This window comes from Elgaria multicarinata, chromosome 14 (assembly GCF_023053635.1).
Source record: "Elgaria multicarinata webbii isolate HBS135686 ecotype San Diego chromosome 14, rElgMul1.1.pri, whole genome shotgun sequence".
Classification (NCBI taxonomy): domain Eukaryota; kingdom Metazoa; phylum Chordata; class Lepidosauria; order Squamata; family Anguidae; genus Elgaria; species Elgaria multicarinata.
The window spans coordinates 20897402-20922897 of NC_086184.1; the positions used below are offsets into that span (position 1 = coordinate 20897402).

General features: G+C 40.6%; 1 protein-coding gene across 1 annotated transcript in view; it reads left to right on the forward strand.

The window, feature by feature from the left end:
• The window catches only part of CDH8 (cadherin 8), a 272479-nt gene that overhangs the window by 187721 nt on the left and 59262 nt on the right, over nt 1–25496 (forward strand). Inside the window, exons 6-7 of the mRNA XM_063140865.1 lie at nt 3515–3768; nt 14453–14589. Coding sequence (XP_062996935.1) covers nt 3515–3768; nt 14453–14589 — 391 coding nt within the window. The remainder of the gene's footprint in view (nt 1–3514; nt 3769–14452; nt 14590–25496) is intronic.

The window sequence follows — 25496 nt, forward strand, 5'->3', positions numbered from 1 at the left end:
ATCTGAACTACAGTCAGCTCCAGGTCTTGTTTTTACTGTCTGTATAGATGTCCGCCTGTGTTTGTTATGCACAGTGAGTTGTCCTGGCAGAATTCTATCAGCCTATGTCCCGGTTCATTTTGTTCTCCTAGACCATGCTTACCTGTAATTCCAGATGTCATTTGACTGCCCACCTTAGCGTTCCAGTCTCCTGTAACAAAAATAACATCTCTTTCTGGTGTATTATCCAGTAGGTGCTGCAGATCCTCATAGAACTGATCTACTTCTGCTTCTTCAGCATCTGTGGTTGGGGCATATATTTGTATCACTGTGATGTTAAATGGCTTACCCTGAATTCGAATTGAGATCATTCTATCATTTTTTGGATTGTATCCAAGTACTGCTTTAGCCACTTTATTATTAATTATGAAGGCTACTCCATTTCTTCTGTGATCCTCTTGTCCACAGTAGTAGATCTGGTGGTGATCTGATGTGAAGTGGCCCATTCCAGTCCATTTCAGTTCGCTGACACCCAATATATCAATATTTAATCTTGACATCTCACCAATAACCACATCCAATTTGCCCTGGCTCATAGATCTTACATTCCAGGTTCCTATGGTGTGTTGATCTTTAGAACATTGGATTCGTCGTTCACCACCAGCACCGTCGGCCGCTAGCCGTCCTTTTGGCTTTGAGCTAGCTGCGTCATCACATCTGGGGCTAGTTGAACTTATCCTCTGTTCCTCCCCAGTAGCATTTTGACCATCTTCCGACCTGGGGGTCCTATCTTCTGATGGTATACCGACATATCTCTGGTTGTACTGATCCATTTAGTTTTCATGGCAAGAATACTGGGGTGGGTTGCCATTACCTTCCCCAGGGATCGTATTTAGTCTGACCTCTCTACCATGACCTTCCCGTCTTGGGTGTCCCTTCACGGTTTAGCTTATGGCATCCTTGAGGTGCTCAAGCTCCAGCACCACGACAAGGTAATGATCTCTATGTGAGGGTGTTTTGGTTGGTGGGGTTTTTTTTGGATTTTGTTTTTCTCTTCTCCTCTGACAATTTTACTGTACATATTAAGTTTATGAGCATAGCCAATCAAGAGCCTAACCAATGGTACGTTTATGAGCATCCTTACATGTTATGTTTATGAGCATAACCAATCAATAGTGGAAGCAGTATTGAAATGATTGAATATTCACATTCACAATTTGCCAGTCACCCATCCTGTACAGAGATACTGGAGAGTGGGGAGCAGCCCAGATTAAAAACAACAACAGTTTGCACCAAAGATGCACAATTGATTGCATTGACCTTCAATAGTATGGACCTTGGTTATTAGTGTGAGGTGGGTAACCTCCATCCCTTCTCAATTTTTCTTTAAAAATTATGTTTAATTTTTACTGGGAAAAATGTCAGTAGGGGGAAATGTAAAAATCTAAATTAACACACACAAACACCAACAACATGAGCAATAGGGTAATAAAACCCCGTATGGATTGTTGTGACATCTTAACCTGGTGATGGTGGTTGGTTGGGGTAGATAACAAACCAGTCAGCAACCCTAGAACAGGACGTGGGTTCTCGGTGGGTTGTTAGCCATCCCACCCATCCACCTTTGCTGGGTTCAGATATCATAACAAGCTGTGCGGCAAAGGGTAATTTTGTAAATCCAGCACATCTTCCCTGTGGCTGTAGACACAGCTATGGCATTGGGTTTGGAAATACGAGCATAGATTTTTCCCACCCCTTAACCCTTCTAGCCATTGCAGAAGACACCGTAGTGGCAGAGAGTAAAGTGGGTAAAGGAGGGGGGGCTTTCCAGTAGAGGAGGGAAGAGGGGAGGCCTGGATTCATTTTGATCCAAGAACCTCTCCATGATCATCCTTTCCAACTGGTAAGTGGCTAGCAAAAGGCTCATGTAGGTGTTTTTGTGGCATTACACCCCACAAGTCAGTTCCCTAATGTATGTCTAGAATTTGTACGTCTATTGTGTTTAAAATGTTGACCTGAGTGGGTGGAGATTGAATATCTTAGGAGGGGGGAGGAGGATATATAAGGGAATGACTGAGGTGGTAGAGAGGGTGTGTTTTTAAAGTACTTTGGTTCGAGGGGAGAATTAGAGGATCAGGGTAAAGAGGGTTGTCTTTTGAGTGTAGTGTGCAGATAGTCAGTTGGTGTATATTAAACAATCCTGATAATAAAGAAAGTTCAAGAGTGAAGGTGTGAGAGAAAGGAAAGTGTGTATGAGAAGAGAGAAAGGATTGGATGGGAGGTTTTAACAAGGGTCTGAAAAGTTTTATTATGAAACAAAGTTTGTGAACATTGAAATACATTTTTATTCAGTTTGTTTTACTACCACAAAAATCCCACGTGTCTCCTTGGCATTTATCATCTGCAGTTATATACATATAACACCCGTTCTGACATTAATTCACCATCAGCACATATAATTCACAGCACATTATTTTATTCCTGAAATTATTCCTGTTTAACCCCTTTCTCCACATAGTTTGTAGAAAGGTGGTGTTTGTCCCTCACCTCAGGCTCATAAAGTAGTGGCGCTTAGCTTGAGCAGGGAGTGATCACAGACAGGCCTGTTGTAAAGAGCCTGTGTCGTGGCAGTCCCCCCACCACAATTTTTTAATGGAGGAATAGGAGCGCCGGTGAGGAGTCCATCACCTCCTGCTCTGCCTGACCCTTTCTAGCAAAGTCTTAGATAGACAGAGGACTCAAAGACTGGAGGTCTCTGTTTAATTAATTTCAGTCCCGTAGGATTATTCCCTAGATACAAAAATGTTCCTCCATGCAAACACCCTTATTCTCACACATACTGGTTAATCTGTAATATTAGGGATGTCCGAGTTTTAATCCGCTTCCTCCCCTCCCTCTGGACTTTGGTTCATCTCCCTGTGACCTGGCTTGGTTCGATCCACATTGAGTTGGGCCAGTTTGTGGATTTTCTAGGTAAATTATGCTGGAAGTTGCGTAAATGATACAAATTGTGATTTTTATATCATTACATTGGATAAGGCCTTAGTAAAGAAAACTCATCTCCAATTTCTATCTGTATATTCACACACCTCTGCAAGCAGTAGAAGAGATACTCCACATAAAGCTTGTGAATTCCCCCCCCCCTTTGCTCCTTATTTCCAATGAACAGAATACTGATTGGGTGCAAGATTAATATGCAACCCAGGCCATTAGCAGTGAAAAATATTACAGGGCTAAAAGAGAAGAGTGACAGATCTCTTAGTGAGAGAACGTTGTCTGTGTGCTCTTAGTTTTTTAAAAAGAGAAAAACTAAGCCTAGTTTGGTGGGATTTCATTGAGGCTTGACCCGTAAACAGATATCAATAAATGCCTAGAAAATTTACAGCCCAGATCAAATTAAGGGGAGAGAGATTGCATTAAATCTCAGTGGTTGGTGCTTAAATGCATAGCACTTCCATCCGTAGGCATTGCATTTGCTTGTTCTTGTTGCTGTGATCATTAGAAAAAAGGCATTTGTCTTTGTCGTTCTTAACAGCCCCTGGATTTCGAGTTCAAAAGATCCTACACCCTGAAGGTAGAGGCAAGTAATGTGCATATTGATCCACGGTTCATCAGTGTGGGACCCTTCAAGGATACAGCAACAATAAAAATTGTAGTAGAGGATGCCGATGAACCCCCAGTTTTTTCATCACCAACATACCTACTGGAAGTGCATGAAAATGCTGCTATCAACTCTGTGATTGGTCAGGTGACTGCCCATGACCCTGATGTATCTTCAAGCTCTATAAGGTACTACTGCTTTAAAGCTATCCAAGTATTTCCCCCCCCTCCCAAACAGCTTCATCAGTGTGTAGTATGAATGGTATCTGATAGACCACCCATACTCACATGGACACAGAGGCCATATTCGGAAACCTTCCTCTTAGTGCACCCCAGCCTTTGGAAATTCTGCAGGTGGAAACCATATGAAGAGTCTTCTTAGTGGTGACCCACCATCCATGGAATGGTCTCAACAAGGAGATTTGCCCAGCAACTTAGGCCTTGCTAGACCTACTGGAAAGTCCGCGACAGAGGAGGGGAGAGCCCGCGATGCAAGTATCGTGGGATGTCGCCCTAGTCTACGCGTCAGGCGAGACGAGCTCAAGGAGAGACCCGTCGCGTCTGCCTTTTTTTTTAAAAAATGAACAAAGCGCATGAACGCTCGTGTGCAAAGGTAAGGTGTTTTTTTAAAAAAAACAAAAAACAAAATTGGGTTTCCCTGCTCCCCCTACCCTGCCCCCGGTGGGTGCAGCACTCCTGGCTCCATGGCTTTTCTTGTGCGGAGCCGGGAAAAGCCACACACTCGAGACCACGGGAAAAAGCGGGCCCAAAGAGGTAAGCTATATCCCGGGGCCAGGCAGGGTTGATCCCTGCCTGAGCTCGGGATCCCCTGTTCATCATCTGGATGCACAGGGGCAATCCCGGGTATCAGCCCGGGATATAGAATCATAGAATAGCAGAGTTGGAAGGGGCCTACAAGGCCATTGAGTCCAACCCCCTGCTCAATGCAGGAATCCACCCTAAAGCATCCCTGACAGATGGTTGTCCAGCTGCCTCTTGAATGCCTCTAGTGTGGGAGAGCCCACAACCTCCCTAGGTAACTGATTCCACCGTCACACTGCTCTAACAGGAAGTTTTTCCTGATGTCCAGCCGGAATCTGGCTTCCTTTAACTTGAGCCCGTTATTCCGTGTCCTGCACTCTGGGAGGATCGAGAAGAGATCTTGGCCCTCCTCTGTGTGACAACCTTTCAAGCATTTGAAGAGTGCTATCATGTCTCCCCTCAATCTTCTCTTCTCCAGGCTAAACATGCCCAGTTCTTTCAGTCTCTTTTCATAGGGCTTCATATAGGCTGGTCTAGCAAAGTCCTTAGTCTTATGTCTTTTCAGCTCCAAGGAAATGGCATTTTATTTTCCAAAGCCTTTTAAAATATTATTTGAACTACTATTTTTAATGAAATGTATTGTTTAACCAGCTTTAGTGTGTGTATGTGTGTGTGTGTATGTGTGTGGTTTTGACTGTTGTTTTGTATTGTTTTTATTAGTGCTGGGCTGAATCCTGCCCCCTATTTTGGGGAACTTTCTCTCTCCGTGTGAAAGCGGCATTGCTTTCTCTGCCTCTTTCACAGGGAGAGGGGGGAATCTGGAAAATTTTCTCCGGAGGAGGACAGGGCTTCCACATACCTTTTTTAAGTATACCAGTCGCTGAGGGGTCTTCTTCCTATTATTGTTGTTGTTGTTGTTGTTGTTGTTGTTTAAAAAACTAACAAACAATACCCCATCCCCTGGTATTTGGATGAGCCCAGCAGTTCTTAGTGAATGCCCATTGCGGGAAGGTGTAGTGTGGAAACAAAGAGGCAACACAAGTATGCTGGGTTTAAATAAGGGCCAACATTACTAATGGATCTGCTGAGGGGAAACCTAAGCAGTCATCTGTCTTTCAAGGCATCAGCCTCTGGTAATCATGGTGAGACATTCCGAGCACTGGGGGCATCGTCAAATTGTCACCACCCCCTGGCTCCCCCTTTAGGGGTGATAGGCCTACCGGTGTCACCCCTCCTCATGCTGCCCAGCTCTGAGTGGGTGAGAAAGTTTGGCCTCAAGGCAAATCATTATTTCAACAGCTGGGCCACAGGGCTTGGAGCTGCTGAGCCTCCAGCATTACCCCTCACCATTTGGTGGCTTGGAACGCTCACCGACCCTATCCAGATGCCTACCTACCCGCCAATAAACATGACTGAATTAATACAAATTTACTTATGTAATACTCCCTGGTCTGTCTTACAGTATGAAGTAGGCGAAAAAACTCATAAACAATTCAGTTTATGAGCAAAAAATTCCTACTTGCCCACCCCCCGCCCCTGAAAAGGGCAACCAGCAAGCTCATACTGCCTACAGGGAGGGAGGGAGCTGCTTCTCGAAAGATAGAAGCAAGGAGGGGCGGTAGACTTAAATAGGCTCAAGTCCCCTCCCCCATTCCAAAGAGCGTGAAAAGCCAGCCAATCACTGGCTACCACGCTGTCTTTCTTCCGTCCCCACCCGCAATTGGTGTCCCTGCACCCAGGCTCTGCTGGGAGCAGCAGAATAACATTTGAAGACCATGTGACCTCACCCTCTCAAATAAATAGGCCATTGGCCTAGGGCTGTTCCAATTCACCAGCAGTCAACTTATCTAGGTGTGAGCCACACCTATACTGATCAATTCTTAAACTCATTTGATAGGTTCTTGTATTTGTTTATGGCCTGTAGAGTAATGTGAAGCTCCTCCTATTGAGTCTTGCAGTGCTTGGCTTTTCAGCCACATTTTGTTAATTGTGGTCTCCTACTCACCCCTCTTCTTTTTCTCCTCTGCCTTCCCTTTCCTTCTCACTGCATAGACCTCAACCTACCTAGTTTGCCTGATCAGGTAGGAACTGGCCAATGCAAGTTTATTCCACTAAAAAGCCATTAAGGTTCTTCAAGTGTTTTTTAATTTGCAAAACAAGCATTCAAATTATTTGGAAATGAGGGGAAAGTAGGGGGGGGGAGTTCTAAAATTCACCAGCCTCAGGCACTTTCTTATTGCTTTAAAATGTTAAGCCTCTCTCTGCTCACAAATACAGCCCCTTCATCAAATTCCTTGAAGCTGCCATCTGCGCAATAGGATTATGGCATGCTGGTGGTTGATCAGATAATAAGAAACCTTAAGCGATTATGTCACAAGAAGTGAAAGTGGGCTGGGGAATACTGATAGAATATTTCTATTTATTGAATCAATATCCACCATTGACTCATGCAAGCTTTTTGAGTTCCTCAAAAGTGCCATTAATTGAGTTATTCTACAGTACTGTAGTAGGCAACCTTTTTGGATCATGGTGTGGGCAAATGTGGAGGAACTGTTGTGGGTGGCATTACAAAATGGCTGCCACAGAAGGTGTGGCTAGTCATGAAGGACAACTAACCTGCTGAAAAGTCTGAGAACAAGGTAGAGATGGGATCCGAACCCCCACTCAGTAAACAACTCATTTGAACTGCATTTTTCAGCACCCACAGAAATTTATTTCACAGGAATCCTGATTGCTGGTAAAAAATGTGTTATTATTATTTTTTTTAAAAAAAATAGTAAAAGTTAGAGCAGACTGGCATCTTAGTGGGTGTCAAGAAAGTGTTGGGTGTGTGCATTGGTACCAATAAACATCACATACCCCTGATATAGTACTATCTCACATGTGTGTGTGTTTAAATCTTAGTAGGCTCAAATTTTAAATAGGCCATTGCCCTAAGACTGCGAAGACCTGGGTTCAATTCCCCCACTCCATAGGTGACTTCCAGCCCATAAACAACTCTCAACCCAATCTGCCCCAGAGGGTTACTATGAGTATAAAATGGATAGTGGCCATCATGTACTCAGCCTTGGGAACCTTAAAGGAAAAGGAAGGATATAAATGTGATATATACTACTCGGGTTAAACGTGGAATAAAAAATAAGCAAAACAAAATAATCAAACAGACAAAAACCACTGGAAGAGAATGGCCCAATGAAGCATTGGGTTGCAAATCATTTTTTGCCTATACTGATATTTTGAACGAAATTTACAAGTTCCTACTTGGACAAATTTAGGGATGGAAGAATGCATGAGTGTAGCTCATTAAGCTTCTTGGTTTTCCATCTCGATTTTCATATCACCTTGTCCTCACTCCCAAATGTCTCTATTTTCCCCAGAGCATAAAAAGTCAGGTTTTAAGTCGTACTTGTGGAAGTGCACACTTCCAAAAATGTGCATTTCCCCCCAACAACCAGATTTCCGCACACTTTAGTCTATGGGTGGGAGCACGTTTCAAATGTATAATTGAACAGTGGCCATTTTTGTGTGTTCCAAATGCACACATTTCCTGCTTAAAAAAAGGAAGTATCAGAAGATGTTTGTGAAAAGAAAAATGGTGAGATGAGTTCGGGATGGAAAATTGAGAACCTTCATGAGCTCAAACAAATATCACTCATGCTTCCTTCCCAACAGAGACTGCTGGGAAGTGGGCCACAGAGATCCGGGAAGACTCACTATTGCTAGATGTACTTGAATGTTAAGGCAGGCTGGGTCTGAAATATTATCACAGTTGACCAAGCCTGTAAATTTCCTGTCTGGATCACTTGACAATTTTACCCGTAATGCTGATGACCGTTTTATCCTCATTAATCTGCATTTTTAAACAACCCTTACCCATCTCAAGATCTGTATTAAATGTGCATTTTGATACATTTTAAACTCTGGGGAATTGCAATGGAGAATTGTGCAGTCTGGTGAAAATTTGGTGTGAAATCTGGGTGATAGTTAAATTAGTGCAGGAGGTGCAAATCAAGTGATTTCATGTGGAATCTTTAAATATTATTCCTGCCCAAAATTTCAGGTCCAAATGCATTGCGTTTGGATGAGTCACCTTTATCATACTTCTTATGCATCTTTTGTTCTTCTCATAAATGCAGAAACTGTCAGGATTTGAATCAGGCCTTCCCCATTCGACACCCTTTCCCCTCGGAAAGATCCCCCCCCCCCATCACCCTCTCCAAGATATTTCATCTTTGGCAAATCAAATCATATTTTTTTATAAAAAAAAATCACAGCAAGCCCTAAAATCTTAGATACAATATTTCATGCCTTCCTGAGGCACGGCTGTTTATCTCCGTCACCTAGTAACATGCCCTCTCTGGTTGGCATTGCTGAGATGCAGTGATTTACAACATCAATATTGTGATTCACATCTCAGCAGGGGAAAGCAAAAAGGGTGGTAGTTCTGTGGCTGAGGTTTCATAATGCCAAGTGCTGTCGTAAGCCTTCGTTTACATCCGTGCAAAATAGTGAGAATTTCCTAGAAATGAGTACAGGAACAGGGAAATCACACTGCTGGAAATGGCATATGAATCCACCTTGGAAAGTTCAGCTAAAGAAATGTATGTATGATCGGAACACCCATTCCCTGTAGCACTAGCACTACCTCCTAACAAACTCCCGATGAACTGTGGTGTTACTAAGGCAATTCCTAAGGTTATTATTTACCAAGAAATTCTCTTTCTTTTCCCCCACCTCCATTTTATAGAAATGTACGTTTATGTATTGCTTACATGTTTGACAGTGTGCCCTCATTAAAAAGAGCTATAATGCCATTATCAAGACAAGGTAGCTGCGAACATTGCACATGATATATATTAATTTAGAGTCAGGAGGGGGCTTTACCTCCTTGCAAACTTGTAAATCTGTTTCATTTGTTTAGAGGAATTGCTATACTTTTTAATGTGTTTTGGTGTTGTGACTAGCTTGTTGAAAGTCTATACAGAAACCCTCACAAATCCCCAGTTTTTATAGCCACGGAGATTGTAAATAGAATTACATCAAGGGAGGCATTTATTTACTTAGCTAAATAAAATCAATATGAAATACGACTTTTGCTTACACATATGAATCAGGGTTCACAGTTTTATTTTATTTTTAAAATAGAACTCTTGCATATCCAGTGTGCATATGGTTTTTTTTTGTTCTTTTGTATGCATTCTTTTTGAATGCTAGTTTAGAATCACAACACTGTATTAGTGAATAAGAAATGAATTGAAAATCTGGGTCATGATTACACCTGAATCTGTTTCTCTGCAAAATAATTTCTGCAAAATAATTTTAACTCAGTGAATTAGATATTTTTAAAGTTTCTTCCCCCCTCCCCGTTACCTTTATTCATTACATGTGTATACCAACCTTCATTTAAAGAGTTCAGCACAATACAATCAGAGTTTTATTCCCAAAACAACACTGTGAAGCAGGTTAGCCTGAGAGACAGTGGCCTGGTTTGCACAATTGCAGTGTGGTTAACAAGCCATGGTGGCTTCTTGCTGGCTGAATGTCCCTATTTACCTTGCTTGCATGGCTGGCTGTGTCATCTGAACCTGGGTGGCATGGCTTCTTTGAGAGGGCAGCTACCTTCAAATAAGCCATGGGCTTGTTGTTACTTACTTCCCCTAATGTATTTATGCAAGCTATCCCAGTGAAAGAAGGTTACTGACCTGGATGGCTTTAGAAGGGAATCAGGCAAAAAAATGGAGGATAGGAGGAGCAGCAAAAACTATAACAACCATAAGCCCCTGCCACTATGGTGAATGGACATTGTTGATGAGAACTGTAATCCAACATCTCTGCAGTGCCAGTTTGGGGAAGGCTGTTCTAGTGGATGTTGACTAAGTGCTGAATCAGATTTATTTTTAACATGAACAAGGAATCTCAGAAGACCCTGCCACTCTGCAATGTAACCCTGCACCCCCACACACACAAACCATATTCTCAATTATAATACAAAATGATGTCTGGAGCACTATAGAGTGCCAAACCGGTCAAATTTAGCTTTTTTGCAAGCAAGTTTTACTCACTTACTGCCTTGCTTGGTGCTCTGTAGTTCTTCAGACACCATTTGTTCCCATTAATGATTTGTTAAAATACTTACTTTTTTTCTGGGCCGCATAGCAGCCCAAGTTTTAGCTCTCACATGTCCAGGAGAATGCATTAAGGGGGTACAGTGGTTTATAAATCTATGATATATGTAGTGAGTGGCAAGGGGGGGGGAATGCATTGTTCAGTGGAGGCTGGTGGCTCCAAGATGCTAAACCCTATCAACAAAATAAGTTAAGAGCATAAGTGCCATGCTGGATTAGACCGAGGGTCCATCTAGTCCAGCACTCTGTTCACATACAGTGGCTTACCAGTTGTTGACCAGGGACCAACAAAGCAGGACACAGTGTAACAGCACCTCCCACCCATGTTCCCCTGCACATAGACTTACTGCCTCAGATACTGGCGGTGGCACATATCCCTCAGGCCTTATAGCCATTGATGACTTTCCCCTCCAGGAATTTATCGAACCCCCTTTTAAAGCCATCCAAATTGGTGGCCATCAGCACCTTGGATAGCTCCTTTAGAGTTCTGGTTGGTTCTTATTAAATCTCAGAATGGATTCACCAGCAGCCTCAATTTGTGTTGTTTTTCTCCTGAATACGAGAGTTTGCAGTCATTAGTTAAAGCTGATTGATGACTGGGTCAGACCCAGCTAAAGAAGTATTATTATTTATTACATTTCTATACTACCCCATAGCAGAAGCTTCTGGGTAATTTAGAGCTATGAACAAATGGCCCCTTGTATTTCTCACACAGTTCTTGGTGGGAAAGGCTCACTATTAGCCATTTCAGAAGCAGAGCTCCCCCCCCCCTTTTTTTTTTTTACTAAGCCTGTTTTCACCCCTCTATTGCTTGCAAGTGGCAGTAACAGCAACTGTGATGGAAGTGTAGCTGCCATTTTTCATCCTCCACAATATCCCAGATGTAATGTTTACTCTGGAGTATCATTGGGGTAAAAATGGTGGGGAGAATCTATGAAGAAAACTCTGCAAAGTGACCCTATGGGAGTGAGAAAAAGTGGGGGGGGACTTTAAAATGTTTTTGGAGGGGGAAAGTCTTCTGGAAAATTTTGGCTGACCTCTTGGACTTGTTTACAGAATGTCTAATAGACTTCTGGAGTTCAAGGGGATTAAATGGGGGTACAAACCACTATCTTAAATTGATTTTCTTAAAAGCAGGGATTTGTGAGACTTTCATTCCTCTTTGCAAATTATGCAAACATGTCCCATTTGAAACCCCAAATGATAATACAAGCAGGAGCACAATTCTCAGGAAATGTTCACAATTTTCCGAGGCTGCATTCATGTTTGAAAGTGTGCAGTTGTGCAAGTTTGCATTCCTCCCCCCGCCCCCAATCCACATGTTGACATTTTAGCCTTTGCAGGGAAAGTGCACATTTTGGGTGTGCACATTTAAAAATGCATATTTTCAACATCAAAAATGTGCATCGTTTCTTCATTGGGGCAGGGGCACACTTGTGTGTGGGAATGTGAAAAAGGCACACTGAGGTTCAAAGAAGAGTCAGAACACTTCAATGAGCCTGAACAGCACACGTTTGTTCATCCCTATTTCAAAGTTCATTAGACAAGTCCTTGGGGAAAAGGTCAAGTCTGTCAGTGGCTTTATCTTTAGCCATGATGGCTAAATAGAATTTTCTAGAGAGACAGTATACCTCTGTACATCAAAATCAAACTATGCCCCTGTTCAGATGACACACTAATCCACAACCATTAAGCATTTTGATCTAAACATTACGATTTAGCATTGTTATGTGAACCATGATTTAGTGTGTCATATGAACCATTCCTAACCATGGTGGCTACATAACCGTGGTTTAAACATGCTCACTTTCCATTTGCTGCAAAAAAGTGAGCAGCCTAACCATGGCTTAGCGTATTGTCTGAACAACGTTCCCCCCTCCCCGGATGTTGAATAGTCATTGGTCAGGCTGGCTGCAGATGATGGCAGATACTTCTAAAAGCATCTGCCTGGCTGTTGTTTGAAACAAAATGCTGGCCAGTAATGCTTGGACTAGTCCAATCATCATCATCATAATCATCATCATCATCATCATCATCATCATCATCATCATCATCCTGAATCTGTAAATGACAGCATGACTTGGCGGAGCCTGTCATATGCATCTAGAAAAAATGCCATTAGCGAAAAAAAGATAATAATTATTAATAATAATAGAAAATATTCTGATATTCTCACATTCCATGGATGGACGATCAGTCTATCTCCCATAAATTAGCCCATCCCATTTCTTCCTTTCAGATAAAAGGAAGGACTTCTTCACACAGCACATCAACTATGGAATTCACTATCACAAGATGTGGTGATGGCCACCAATTAAAGGAGGAGGAGGAGGCTATCAATGGCTATTAGTCCTGACGGCTAAGTGCATTCTCCAGTATCAGAGGCAGTAAGCCTATACATACCCATTGCTGGGGAACATGGGTGGGAGGGTGCTGTTGATCCATGTCCTACTTGTTGGTCCCTGGTCAACAGCTAGTTGGCTACTGTGTGAAAAGAATGCTGGACTAGATTAATCCTTGCTTTGACTTGACATGGCTCTTTTTATGTTCTTATATTAATGTGCCTCTCTCTGTGTGTATGCATCAAAATTTGCATTTAGATACCTGTTTCAAAGCATATTGTCTCTCAAAAGACACATTTTAAGACGTATTTATGAGACATTTTTGACCCAAGAGAATAAAATGGATAACTAAGTTCAGGTCTGCACATATGTCCAGGAGATGCAGAGCCGGTGAGTTCATATTGTGGCTTACAAAGATCAAACTGCTTAAACTTCCCTATCCACTTTTCTGCCCTCAGCATGTTATATCTAACCCAGTTTGCTGCTTTATACTAATTCACGACTGCATGCTGAGGCAGAAAACTGAACAGATGCAAAACAGTTGTGGCAGAATGTTGTGAGATACCATACCTCGAAACAATAGTAATTAAAGTTCTTTGTATAAATTCACCACTCGGATTTAGTGAAACCCCTCAAAGTTTTGACTGCTGTCTCATATCAGGGTCTTCCAATCTCCCTTCCCCCCACCTTTCTCTCATACTGTTTCTTTCATTGTGCGTGACCCATCAGAAATCCAAAGGCTTAATTTTCCAGTTTGGTTTCTTTTACAAGTAATGCTTTAATAAAACAACTATATGAAAATGGACTGATATAAAAGCTTTCCTAGAGATCTCTCAGGGAGTCCTAAATCACCATTTTGTTTAATGCACTGCTGGAACAATTTATTGAAGCTCTTTCTTGTTAGTCAAGCTGGCTTCTGTGTTAAAGCTGCATAATGTACCTGCATATTCTCATTTTCAAGCTCTGCTTTGCTGTCTGATCGAAGTTGTTTTGTTACGAACCAGTGATGTCAATCCATAAAACAGTCAATCTTTCTACTTTTTGGGGGGGAGGGGAGGGGGTAGTGGTATTTTACCAGTAAAAGGTGACCTATTAACTGTAGTATTGTATTAAAAGATAAGCAGGTGACATTATTATTATTATTATTATTATTATTATTATTATTATTTATATAGCACCATGTATATTTAATTAATTATTTAATTAAAAAGTGGTGTTCGTTGCGATAAGAATATTATAGTTGCATCTTTTTAAAACAAACACAGCCAAGCAATCCTGCCTGCTTAATGTATCGACAGAATTATCAGCAGTTGCTATGAAATACAACCTGAGCTGTCCAATAAATGTGATGTATCATCTAATTAACTCTTGATTCACAGTAGTTTTTAAAAGATGCTACCTACTGGTCCTGATGACAGCTTCTAACCTTCATGCTGAGAGTGTACAGCTAATTACTCCTTGGACTATAATTCCATCCTGATCTTAGTCCATCATTTTTGTCTTATAAATTATAACATGATTAAGCTCCTCAAATCCGCTGGGGCTATAAAACTGCCATTTGTGACGGATTGCTTAGATTGTGTTACAATGCATTCAGGCCATGCAAATGTATTTAGGTAAATTTCAAGGATGTCCATTTTATAGGTTTTCCATTGATCGGAACACTGACCTTGAGAGACAGTTCAACATAAATACACAAGACGGAAGAATAACATTGGCAACTCCACTGGACAGAGAAACAAGCACATGGCACAACATAACTATTGTAGCAACGGAAGACAGTAAGTGATTGTCCATTAGTGCTTGCATTGTTTCACTATTTTGTCATGTGTTCCTGGTTTCTGGTGATACATCAGGAACCATTATTTATAATGTAGGCTTTTGGAAACGTTAAAAAAAAGAAAGTATTACCTAGTATATCTGCTCTAAATACATTACTGTTAGCTGTTGCTGTAGTTGTCCCATCAGATATCCCATCAAATGGAAATTATACTGGCAAGGAATGGAATAGCATGGGAAATATCACAAAGTAGAGTTTCTAATGAATAGATCTGCAGTAGCATCTAAGGGCTGACATGTTTATGGCATGTACTCATCTCACTTTTTCCTTGAAATTAATAGGCTTTTTATACCTGGGTAGATTTGCCGATCCCCACTGCCATTCCAAAGCACAGTGTATGGATACAATAAAAATGTAACCATCTAGAGAAGATATATTGCCAGGTATCCTCTCTTGGTACATTGCGTGTTCTCGGTTTCTTCTTTAAAAAAAGTTGCATATCTTGCATCATCATCATCATCATCATCATCATCATAATAATAATAATATAATTTGTAGATAGTGATCCCATCAGTTTTTGTTTGTTTGTTTGTTTTTCCAATTTTGTTTCTTATTGAAACAATGTTTGAGACTAATTTAATTGCCAAATATTTTATTGGATAGGTTTTACCTTCAATCATATATATATATATATATATATATATATATATATATATATATATATACACACACACACATACATACATACACACACACATGCACACACACACACACATTTTCCTTATTAATTGTCATAAATCACATTATTCCAGATGATATTTAATAACATTTCATGTAGAAAAAATGAGTTTGGGAAGTGAGAACAATACCCTCACAGGAAGTTATTTTATATTTTCTTGTCGTTGTTGTAATTCCTTCTATGCAAACTACAGATTGTCTTGTAAATATGAAGCCATCCCTCTTCTTTTGGGCATTACATTTCAGTCCAATAAAAATGCATGGGAGGAGTTTGTGGGGAATGCGGAATGTGGAAAATAATGAGGCGGACACAAGATTGGGATTTAAACAGGGTCACATTTATTAATAGATCTGCAGAAAGGGAAAACCTAAGCAGGCATCTTCTCTAATCCGACCTCAAGCCATGGTTTTATTGGGCGGGACAGTCAGAGCCTGAGAGTGGCACCTCAAAGTTCACCATTTCCCAGGCTTCCCATTCTGGAGTTGGGAGGCCTTCTGTGTCAACCGCCCCCCAGGGCTTTGAGTCGGTGAGAAAGGTTGGCCTCAAAGGTAACCCTTAACACCACTGGGCTGCAGGTTTTGCAGCTGGGGAGCCTCAGGCATTCCCGATCACCACAATGGTGCCTCTGAATGATCACCGACCGTAGCCCGCTCAAGATGCCCACGCATACCTGCCTATCAGCAAATATGACAAAATCATTAACAACACCAAATCAGCCTAATTATTTCTCCCCGCCTGTCTTGCAGTGTGAAGTAGGCAAAAAAACTCACAACCAATGAAAGATTATGAGCAAAAATATCCTATTTGGCCTCCCTAAAGAACGACCAGCAAGCCCACACTGCCTACAGGGAGGGAGGGAGGCACCATTACAAAGTGCCTTTTTAAAGGGCGAGAGCCAATTTATGTGCTCAGATTCCCCCTCCCCTCTCCGTTGGCATCACTGGGAGGTCGCAAATGGCGTGCCTTCATGCCTCGTTTCCCACCCCACCCCCTAGCCTCCCTAGCTCTGCCTTCCAGCTACCATGCATTTGCATGTGCATATTTTTGTGTGGAGCCATCATGTGCATTACAAGTTCTGAAGAGAGTCTGCTGCATACAAGTAGGGAAACCTCAGTACAATCAGAATTAGGGATTGGTTATCCTGTCCGTTTTGTTTTTTGTCAGCTTGGAGAGCTTTTGGCACTGTGCAGGGGTTTCAGGAAAAGAGAGAATATGCAAAACTGCTTCCTCCACTTTCTGCTCATGAAAGCCTAAATTGGATTGAAGAGCCTTCCATCAGCTGGTGGACGCAATTAGAGAAAACCCTCTCTTTCTGGATTTGTTTGTGGCATGTTAGAATTCCTCACTTGACAGTTCTAGAATGCCCAATTCAATCCTGAAAAAAGTCATAATTGCTATTGTCTTCTTGGCAATGTGGTCAATTTCTTTGACTGCAGTATACTATTTGGATGTGCTCAATGTGCATTTGTAAACACATGAAAAAAACCTCATTATAGAGATGACATCTTAGTTATGTCTTAGAGAAGGAATAAAAAAGGTCTCCTTCTAGAACCTTACAGAATTTTTCACATTATTTTTATTTTGTAAATCAACCTTCCATATAGACAAAGGGAAGGATATACCAAGCCATAACTAATCACATGAAACCAACAAGTACATTGTTCTTATGAATATACACTCAGTTTATGTCATGCTCTCAGAATGGTGTTTGCTTTATGCTACAAATGAAGACTCTCTCTCTCTCTCTGTCTCTGTCTCTCTCTCTCTGTAACCCTATGGGAAACACTAGTGGTTTTTCCTTGCAGGCAAGCAGCCAGAATTAGACTGCACATGTTACGTGCCTTGAACAAGGCCATTGATTTTATTAGCATTCCCTTTGTAGCATCTGCTGTAGATAAATCCAGTTCACAACCTAGCAACAGGGAATCATTTTATGGTTCTCTAGGAAGGATGTCTTTCCTTTCACACACTGGACAGCTCTCATGGGTGCACCTATTTTTAGTTATCTGTAGGTGCTGCAACTGGTGCCACTACTTGGGGGATGTATAGATGGGGCCCATGTGCTTGACTTCAGAACCTTAGCCAAGTATTCTTCCTTATATGTCTTGAGGTTAGAGATGGGGGACAAATTCATTTTGTTCCATTTTAATGAGTACTTCCACACTTCCAAATCAATACCCAAAGTGAAATCCAGTTGCTGTTGTTTTCCAAAATTTACACTTCTCAGAATTTTGCAATGGAATTATCCAGTCAAAACCTGCATGAAGAAATGTACACAAAGTGCACACAAAAATGTGTATATAAATGAAAACAAGGTTAACAATGCATTATATTAGGAAATGTGCTTGCAAATATATGTGTACAAAACTGCTTACATAAATGCATGAATTAGGAGACATACATAGAACAATGTGTACACATTTCCATGTGGACTTCAAATAAAAACTCAAAGTTTTGGACAAACCAGATTTCAGATGTATATATCAAAGTTTGGGCAAAACTGAATTTAAGATTGAGGGGGAAAAGAAAGTCAAAGAAACTAAAATTGACAGATTTGTCTATCTCAGAGACTGCCGACTCCTCTCTGAACCTTCGATATCCTGAAATAATCTGAAGAGGAACATCTCTGGGCTCACCCGCCTGCTAGGGTTAGCTGGGTGCTGCCAAGAGAATGGGGCTTTTTTTGTGATGTGCTGCTGAAAGTGCTGCTAAGTGATTCGTTCCTGTTTACTTCCGAGTAGACATGCAGAGTCTTGACCCACTTCCTTATGAGTAAGCATGCAGAGGCTTGGTATTTGAGATGCTATTTGAAAGTGAACTGAGTGTTTCAGTCCTACTTATGTCTGAGTAGACATCCAGGCGCTTGGTATTTGGGATGTTATTTGAAACTGCAGAGTGATTCATTCTTGCTTAATTGTGAGTAGCTACTCGTGAACGTATACTCCTTTCTTCTGATTGAATGTGCAAAGGCTTGGTATGGAGGATGCTGTTTGAAAGTACTGCTGAGGGATTCAGACACATGTGTGGCCCCTGCCCTATTCAACCAGACATTGGATTTTGCCTTGGGGCAAAAGGTTGTGCACCCCAGAAATAGAGGACTGTCCTCTGTATGACACATGGACCTTCTGGGACATGGTTATAAAGCCTTGGGCCTGGGTGGGTGGGGAGATCCAGCCTGCCTGGAGTTCCAATCTAGCTCTCCAGAGTGCCCTAGAAGACTACCTTCCCCTTCCCATGTCCCCACTTTTCTCAACCAGCACTTGTTTTGTGATTTCCCAGCTACCATGTCATTTGTTCCCTACTCCACAGTGTTGGAATAACATTCCTAAGACTTAGTGACTGCCCACAACAGCTTAAAGCTAAATTAGGCTGGGATGTTTGATATTCTTGGCTCAGTGCCTTTTGCCTCTGGTCCAGCCACCTCTTTCCTTTTTAATGCAGCCTCCACAAGCTTTTCTGAAATCAAATTTGGCCCTGGGCTGAAAGAAGACCAAGACCCCAGGCCTACAAGGACTCCTTTTGGGTGCAGAGGATATTCTGTAACACTTTATAGTGGAACCCGCCCCCCCAAGTTTAATCATACATTCTAATTGTGTGTTGTCGAAAGAAGGGGGGGGATCTGGAAAGTAGAGCAACACCCAACAATTCTCTACCCATTCTTACTAAAGAATGCTGGTATAGCAATTTGGGCAGCCACAGATAAAGAATTATCATACAATTGAGCCCTTGAGATACAAAGTGTACTTAAAAAGAGAGAGATGTGTTGCTATCAAAGGCTGCAATACAGGTGAAAGTATTGCCTGCAGTTTAATAGCGATGAATCTTTTTCCCCTCTGCTTTGAATGGAACACATTTATCTAATTTTGGCAAATGAGCCAGTAGTTTTGTAGAAACTGAGAGAGCAGGGCAGGGAAAACAGGACATTTGGAAAGCTATTGGCTGACACAGCCTTGGGAAGGATGCTTTGGGCAAGGATTTTACATGAAAGTTTATGTTTTATTGGAAGACTCATGACCTTTGGAGAACAGAAGAAAAATGAACTGTGGAGGCCTTCTAGACATTATGGAAATACCAGTTTGAGCAGTCGCCATCACCTTACAAGATGTCTCAGCATGGTGCAAAACATACACACCTTTTGTTAGACTGTGCTATGAGCAGACCACATTTCTCTAAATCCAAATCTTACAAAGAAATAGATGGACAGTTGTCATGATATATCTTGAAAATGTAAGGATGTCCTCCCTCATTTTTTAGTGTATTCCTAAAACTGTGAATTTGAGTGCCCCCAAAAGATGTGACTGGGCAGTAAACCATACTGCCTGCCCTATTTTCATATATTTTATTTTTATGAATTTACAAGTATTTCTGTAAAGTCCAACACAAATCCTAATTAGAATAGATCCAATGAAATGAATGGGAGTTAAGTCAGGCAACTTAAGCCCCATTCATTTCATAGATCTACTCTAAGTAGGACTTACATTGGATTTTACCCTTCGTACCCTTTGTAAAAATGTTTCCAGCATTGGGAATAATTTAAAAAACCAACAATGAAAAACAAAAATAATTACATTCAAACATGAAACCACAGAACATCAGCAACAAGAGTTGATGCCTAATAATAATAATAATAATAATAATAATAATAATAACAACAATTTCAAAATCCTGAAGTCATGTCCCACTTAGCCAATTTATGACTAGAATTTTTGTGCAAATTGCTATTTACAGCTGTCATTTTGCACACATCAAAATTTCTGTAAATATTTGCAGCCATGATTTTATGACTTCAGAATATTTTTCTTTCTTTTTTTAAGCCAGGAAAGTTTACCTGTTTTGGGAACTGCCCCCACCTCACTTGGTTTGCAAAGTTGAGTGGGAAACAATGTGGGGATCTGTTTGGCCCCAAAAGAGCTGAATTTCCCCACGACGGCCATCCCTAATCACTTATAGTGGAGGAATAGGTCCAATGAATACTGACAATTCCAGTAAAATTGTACTAGAAGCAGAAGGCATCAGAATCCAACAGCAAGGTTTTTTTAGATGTACAAGGCTGCAATCCTATACACACTTACCTGGGAGTAAGCCTCACTGAACACAGTGGGATTTACTTCCAAGTAAACATGCATACATTGTGCTGTAATACAACCCAAGCCTGTTGAATATGATCCAAATCAGTAGGCATCATGTGACTCACAGCATTTATCACCATGGAAAGGCTGTTCTTTATGGAGTAGCTGTGAAAATAATGATGCTGAATGGTGCCATGTATTTGAGTTCCTGCTGGTTAAGCGTTCTGTATTTCCAGCATAATTATATGACATTTGCGTTGAAACAAAGGCTGAAATGTGCAGTGCATCAGGGAAATAAAAACCAAAAAACTTTGCATAGCTAAAAGGATTTTGTTTTGTTTTTAAGCTTCAGGGATGTGAAGAATTATGTTGGATGGATTTGCAGGGGAGAGGTGCTGTTACATTTTTAATTGTGATTTATGCTTGTGAGAAGTCAATTTCTCCCACAGAACAAATTGTTCCTGCTGAACATGTGAAAAACATAATAATTTAAACTGATAAATGGCAATCTCAACAAATTATTGCTGAATATTTATCGAGGGCTCTAATGATTGGAAAATTAGGAGAATAAGTATTTGGAGGATGGAGAGTGATCTCACAGTTGTCACAATCAAACCACTATTGGAACTCAAGGAATTGAGAATTTGGGGGCACAAGGTGTCTCCTAATGACCTAAACGATTTGAGATGCTTTTGCTGTGGCAGCGAATTCAGTTTGCAAGGTAATAGGGGGATTTCACCTCCAGCCAAGGTAGATGTTCATGAAGGATAAGGCTATCCATTGCTACTAGACATGAGGCCTATATATTACTTCCAGTATCCGAGGTGGTATGCCTCTAAACATCACAGCCAAACTACACACTACTTTGGAGACATAGCTACTAGCTACATCTTCCTTTCTTGTTTGCTCTAAAGGAAGTGCAGAGAACATGATTAAGGGACAGTGTGAAAGGTAGGATGCTTTAATCCTTTTCCCTGTGCTGATTTAGATTCCCTGCCCCTCACTCTGGTGTCTGACATTTACATTGTCAAAAAGTGATCCATTTGTTTTAATTGACAGACCTTTGGCTTGATACAGCATGGCTATTCTTATGTTCTTAAACGGTCATCCCCCCTTCAAAGATGGCATTATTTTGCAGTTGTCTAGTAATGAGAATTCAGTAGAAATAAATTTGGGGGTACATTTTGATCTCAGTGCTGGAATCTAGCATGCTTTTAGATGATGATGATGATGATGATGATGATGATGATGATGATGATGATGATGAGTCAAAAACATGAAAGCCAAAGATTCCATTGAGAGTGGAACCTCTTCAAACATCTTGCTTCCTGTATAACAAACATAAGGTGGTGACTGAAAATGTTATCAAGGGTTTTGGAGTAGGAATGTCATTCACCAGGAAACCTGGCCCATTTGGGGTTTGCCAGACTTCCGCAGCACTGCCAAGTCAGTTTGGAAGCTACAAGTTTCTTCCTGAAATTGGGGATTGTTATTTTTTAGTTGTCTAAAATGATATTTGCACAAATTGTACAATTTGTACAAATTATGGTCACCATTTGCATAATTTTGCAAATTTTGGCTGTAATTTGTGCAAATTGCTTTTTACACCAATTTTTTAAAAAAATGAAATTCCACAAAATGAGCCAACTCCATGCAGATTCGATTGACCTAGCTCATAGAAAAGCAAGCAGAAATTTGAGAGAGGGGGACAGATGTACGCTCAATCCCTACCAAGATGGATTCCTCTGACATCCGTATTATTCTTTAGCAATGGATTGCATCCAAAGGATTTCTTATGCAAGTAGTCTCCATGTTTTGGAAGCCATATCTACATAGGGACATAATCATGGACACCTAAAAGTATGAAGGCTCCATATGTATAATGTCCCTTCAAAAATTGAAGGTACAGATCATGTGGTAGTAAGAGCTCACATATGTGGAATGCCCTCCCTTTGGAGGCCTGACTGGTGCCAGTGCTGGCTGCATTTTGGTGTCAAGTTAAAACATGGGTGTTTTTTTTTAATAAAGCCTTTGAAGGCTAAATTCACCAAGGTTGCACATAGTTTTGTTTGTTTCAATCGTTTCTACTGCTTTTAAATTCTATACTGGTTTTTGCTTGATTAATGGTTTTTAGCTCTGTACATTTATAGTTTCATACTGTTTGTAGGATTTTAACTGTACCCCACCCTGAGAACCCAGTGGTAAAGGTTGGGATACATATGTTTTAATAAATAAATAAAATATGCAAATTGGCCTGTCTTGAGATAGACCTCTGATCAAGGGAGAACAAGTGACCAGGAAGCATGGGGCAGCACTCTTTGTAGAATGCTCCTACAGTGTTTGCTAGCACTAAGCATATGAGTTATAAACATTCTAATGAATTGCATGGCCTTTGGTAGATGGAATTGCAAGTTTGAACTCCAATCGGATGAATTCGTACCTTTTCCCATGCTGTCTTATTTCATGTTGCACCATAGAACATGTCCCAACGCTGACAATTAAACAAGCCCACACCCTTTTCCCTCAGTCAATTCCTTTCCCCCCTATTTTGCCACTACTCTGATATGAAACATCACATTGATTTTTTAAAAGATAAAACAGCACACACAAAAGGACTTTGACCTCACTTCTGAGATTGTTCTCAAGTAAAAACTAGATGTGTAGAGAGAAATACTGTTATTAAACCCTAGCAAAAGGGGAGAATGAAAATTACTGGCCCTGTGAATTGATTCCTTTATGTCTCCTTTTCGTTTTGTATCCAGCTTCACTCTAGGGAAAGGGTCCTTTGACAACGAGGAGTAATATCAAATCAGGACATAAAGTGGATCAAAATCTAAAGGGTTCTGGCTTGTTGGCCAAATGACCTTTTTATATCCAGGAGTGTGCATTTTGTTCTTAGAATATATATTAAAAACTCAACTTTGTTTTCTGTTATTGACCCTTCATTTTATATGCCAGGGAATTGAAACTGTTTCCTATACTGTAATTTCGTGACTGAGAACTAACAAACATCATATATAAAGCTGAGCAGGGAGACTTTGTGACTGCTTACTACTTTACAAATAAGTTATCCAGGTAATGGGGAATACACCCCAAGATCGAGTGGTTATTTTTGAAGTCTTACCAACCACATTGTGTGATAGAGGAACTTGAGAAGTCAAAATCAACTTTCCTGCAGTGAGAAACAAAGCTAATTGGCATGTTTATAATGGGTTTCCTTGGGGTATTTCTTTTACTTATGGGAAATATCCCTTTTCACTACCAATGTAATATTGCTTCTGGCAGACCTGGGCCAGATCTACACCAAGCAGGATATATCACTATTCTATTTATTTATTTATTTATTTATTTATTTATAACATTTTTATATCACCCAATAGCCGAAGCTCTCCGGGCGGTTCACAAAAATTAAAACCATAATAAAACAACCAACAGGTTAAAAGCACAAATACAAAATACAGTATAAAAAGCACGACCAGGATAAAACCACGCAGCAAAATTGATATAAGATTAAAATACAGAGTTAGAACAGTAAAATTTAAATTTAAGTTAAAATTAAGTGTTAAAATACTGAGAGAATAAAAAGGTCTTCAGCTGGTGATGAAAGGAGTACAGTGTAGGTGCCAGGCAGACCTCACTATGGAAGCGGCATGAAAGCAGTATATACAGTATAAGGCAGGAGCCACATGACTGCTTTATAATGGTATTGAAGTGCACTGGCAATTGTTGGGTCCCATGACACAGACCATATGCCACTTTCATAGTGCTAAATCCTACTTGTTATAGATCTGGCTCTTGGCAGGATCTACACTACTGCTTTATAATGGTATTGAAGTGCACTGACAACTGTTGGGGCTCATGGCACATTCCATATATCGTTTTCAAACTGCTTTAGAAGTGTTATAACCTGTTTTGTGACGATCTGGCCCTGGTAGGAGGTTGAAGGATTTCCATTGGATTCGGCAAGATTCCAAAGGGCCCTGGAGAATCTTCCAGGTTTTATTGTCCCACCACATTTGCATCTCCTTAAAACTGGACAGTGGATATTTTCTCAACAGTTTGTGGCCTCTTGAAATCTAGCGCGGTGGCATGCCGTCATACATTTGCTAGACATTTTGAGGTCAAAATCACTTGTATACCTTTCTATTTGGGCTCTACAATTGGGACAGATCAATTTGTGGGGTGGTGGTGGCTAGAAAACCATGTGGTCCTTTTTTTCTTTTTTTTTAATTTTTATTATTGAAACAACAAACACAAATCAAAATCACTTAATACAAAAACATTATAATACCTTACTATCATATATTCGATGTTAACCTATTAAAGATAATATAATAAACATAACAGTGCTCCCCCCACCTCGGGATCTCATTCTTGCTTCCAAAAACTCATAGTTTCATCTGTTGGTGGATCCCCCCTTCCTTTAGAAAATACAAACTCCAGGAACTTTTCCCATATACTCTCAAAATCATTCGTTTTTACTATGCCTCTTTTCATTTTTATATTACATGTCAATTTATCATTTATAGCAATGTCCAGAAAACCATGTGGTCCTATATTGTTGGATGAATTTCAGTTTGTGATGCCTGAGGATGTGAGCAAGGCACTTACTTGATAAGGTTTGGCCATCCACATGTTTGCTTGACCCTTGCTCATTATGGTTAGTTATATCTGGCAAGCAAGGGACAGCTGACTGGGTGTATGGGTGGTTGGTGTTTTGGTTGTTTGGTTGTTTGGTTTTGATAAGAATTTGCCACCTTTGAAAAGTTATTCACATGTTCTTCATATGTGAGATGGAAAGAACTTGAAATTAAGATAGAACATGAATATGGAAGAAACGGAAACTGATAACTTTGTTCTTCCAGGCTCAGGCATTTGAAAGCATTGCTCTTTAGATTTTGGGTTTGAATCCCTGTGTGTTTATTTATTTACAAAATTTATATACCACTCCCCAATCAAAATTTCAGAGCGGTGTAGAAGATAAAATAAAATAAAAACACATTAAAATAGGGGGAGCCTGTTTTTTAAAAGCAAAATGCAAAGTGAACCATGGCTGCTCATCAAAGGAAGGCTTCCTGGAACAACAATGTTTTCAGGAGG